This window comes from Aegilops tauschii, chromosome 5 (genome assembly GCF_002575655.3).
Source record: "Aegilops tauschii subsp. strangulata cultivar AL8/78 chromosome 5, Aet v6.0, whole genome shotgun sequence".
Classification (NCBI taxonomy): domain Eukaryota; kingdom Viridiplantae; phylum Streptophyta; class Magnoliopsida; order Poales; family Poaceae; genus Aegilops; species Aegilops tauschii.
The window spans coordinates 556,941,094-556,943,770 of record NC_053039.3 but is presented as its reverse complement, the minus strand read 5'-3'; the positions used below and the strand labels follow the sequence as shown (position 1 = coordinate 556,943,770).

At 51.5% G+C, this 2,677-nt stretch overlaps 1 protein-coding gene across 1 annotated transcript; it reads right to left on the bottom strand.

The window, feature by feature from the left end:
- LOC109734011 (IAA-amino acid hydrolase ILR1-like 4) lies at positions 1-2,383 on the bottom strand. The gene is made up of 4 exons (XM_020293223.4): positions 1,939-2,383; positions 1,162-1,602; positions 900-1,028; positions 1-537 (listed from the first exon to the last, which is right to left on the bottom strand). The coding sequence occupies exons 1-4, from the start codon at positions 2,332-2,334 to the stop codon at positions 163-165; spliced, it is 1,341 nt and encodes a 446-aa protein (XP_020148812.2). The 5' UTR covers positions 2,335-2,383; the 3' UTR covers positions 1-162.
- Positions 2,384-2,677: the final 294 nt, after the last annotated feature.

Below are 2,677 nucleotides of genomic sequence, written 5' to 3'. Positions count from 1 at the left end.
TTTTAAGATGGTGTGAAAGCCACTAGCCAAACCCTTCAATACATGATAGTATACATGATGTATTTCCCTTCAAAGTTGATTTGGAACATAAAGAAAGCATAACAAGGCAAACCATGAGATGTCCGAGAATGTGAGTACAAAACGAGATGTAACAAGGACGAATCAAGAAAGAGGAGAGGCAACATGCTTGTTCAAGAACTCAATGGCCACAGCAGCATGCAGCGCGGCCCCGACAGGGAGCGCATCTTCACCGACCACCAAGTGTGGCGTGTGCACGTGGGTGATCTCCTCGCTGGTGCGGACACCGACGCTAAAGAAGGCGGCTGGGAATTTCTGCGCATAGAACCCAAAGTCCTCCGCCGCCATCACCTGAGGACACAACCGCATGTTCGTATCTCCGAGCATCTCCTCCGCCACTGCCTTTGCGTGTGCGTACACGCCGACATCATTCACGGTTGCGGGATACGGCCGAAGCTCCTCCTCCATGAAGTCCACCGTCGCCGTGCACCGACCCACCAATGCTTGCCCCTCGATCACCTTAATTCATTAATGCATCCATGTTAATTACAAGTAATTAAAGCATAGCATCAATTATTGTTGACAGACCAATGATGCAGTGAGTCTCATGATCATGTTGTTAATTACACCCTACAACATGCCGTTTTAGAAATGGGCACCGTCTCCAACGTGTGCATTTGTCCATTTCTTTTCATGCAAGCATATATGTTTGGTGAAAATCCATTGTGATAATACGGACATAATTCTTGTAAGAAATCTAGTGGTGATGTTTTTATGTGTCCAATCTTAACATTTTCTTATACACGGTGCAAACCAAAGTTGGTAAGTCTGACTTTGGTTATTCCTAGAAAAACATGCACTCCTGCAGGGAGGGAGTATACCTCTTTGATCCTCCTCATGAGATAGGATAGTCCTTCTGTTGTCATGCTCCTGAAGGTGCCACCCAAGGTCACAGATTCCGGGATGACGTTGAAAGCCTCACCTCCTTTGATAAAGGTCACCGACACCACCTATACAAATTGTTCAAACACATAGGGAGTCGATGTATAATCGATGAAACATAGGCACACGATTAATATGTTGAAGAAGATGTGGAATCAATATCCACCCGAGAGTTGAGAAGTAGCGAAAGCACAAACGTACCGCGCTCTGGAGGGGGTCGGTCTCGCGAGCAACGAGTTGTTGGAGGCTAAGGACGGCCGAGGAGGCGGCAACGACGGGATCAATGGCGGCATGGGGCACAGCTCCGTGACCACCCTTCCCGGTGATGATAGCCTTGAAGCGAGCAGATCCGGCGAGGAACGGCCCAGGCCTAGAGCCGACGGTGCCTACCGGCAGGTGCGTGTCGATGTGCACAGCGAAGATGGCATCGACGTCGTCCAGTACGCCTTCCTGCAGCACGTGGTACCCGCCGGCGTGGCCCTCCTCCGCCGGCTGGAACACGAGCTTCACCGTGCCCTTGAGATGATCCTTGCGGGACCGGAGCAGCCTGGCGGCGCCGAGGAGCATGGCGGTGTGGGCGTCGTGGCCGCAGGCGTGCATCTTGCCGTCCTCCTTGCTCTTGAGCTCCCACTCCACCATCTCCTGCACTTGCCAATGGATGGATCAAGCACACGGTATCAGTAAAAAAACATTTATTCAAAAATAACAGTAAAAAATAAATTCACGTTTGATCTATGGACAAGGGAAGTAGACAGCATCTGCAAATGAGAACTATTTTCTATGACTCCTTGCTCAACTTGACCAGCTGACAAGATTCCATTCGCACATGAACGCATGCTGCAATTAACTAATTTAAGATCGTTTTTTTTGCAGACAACCCTAATCTTACCCACCGAGATGAGCTGATTAACCAATGATTAACCTCTCGATCTCGATCCAGTAGAATTTGCATTATTGAGACGTCGGTGGCTAGCTGACCTGGATGGGCAGCGCGTCCATGTCGGCCCGGAGCGCGAACACGGGGCCGGGGCCAGCACCACCGGCGATGGTGGCGACGACGCCGGTGCGGGCGACGGGCCAGGCGTATGGGACGCCGATGGCGTCGAGCTCGGCGCGCACGAGCGCCGAGGTGCGGTGCTCCTGGAAGGCCAGCTCCGGGTGCTGGTGGATCCGCCGCCGCACGCCGAGCATCCACGCCGCGAACTCCGGCGCCCGAGCCTCCTCCAGCAGCTGCGCCGCCGCCGTGACCATCGGTATTACCGTATACCGCGCCGGCCGGAGACGTGGGGGGCAGGAGATGAACTTTGCAGATCTCCTGTAGATACTAGATACTGGGGTCGGGTGTGGCGTCCCGGTCTCGGCGTGGACTTCCATTGTTCTCGGGCCCGGCCGAGGAGTATGCTTCGTGGGCCGTGACAAATGTGGCACGGGCTAAACCTACACGCTGGTAGAGTATAGAAGACCACGACTGATCCTCAAAGGTAATGAATGAAAAATATAGCATGTCATAATAAAATCAATCTTTTTTGAATGGAATCCAAAATTACAATTTTCTGGGTCTAGTGAATAAATGGATAGATTCTGGCTCCAATTCGGGTAAAATAAAAGGCAACGAGCTTAACTACTTATTGGAATGATTCCCCGCTCTAATTAGACGTCAAAAAATATATTAGTGCCGGATGCGGGGAAAGGTTAGGTTTTCTATGAGTGGACCCTT

Bases quoted from the DNA above. Each gene is read 5' to 3' on its own strand.
- LOC109734011 (XM_020293223.4), bottom strand. From the start codon at position 2,334: ATGGAAGTCCACGCCGAGACCGGGACGCCACACCCGACCCCAGTATCT. The intron at 1,603-1,938 runs GTCAGCTAGCCA...TGGCAAGTGCAG, and splicing joins TGGACGCGCTGCCCATCCAG to GAGATGGTGGAGTGGGAGCT. The intron at 538-899 runs GTATACTCCCTC...TAATGAATTAAG, and splicing joins TCATGAGGAGGATCAAAGAG to GTGATCGAGGGGCAAGCATT.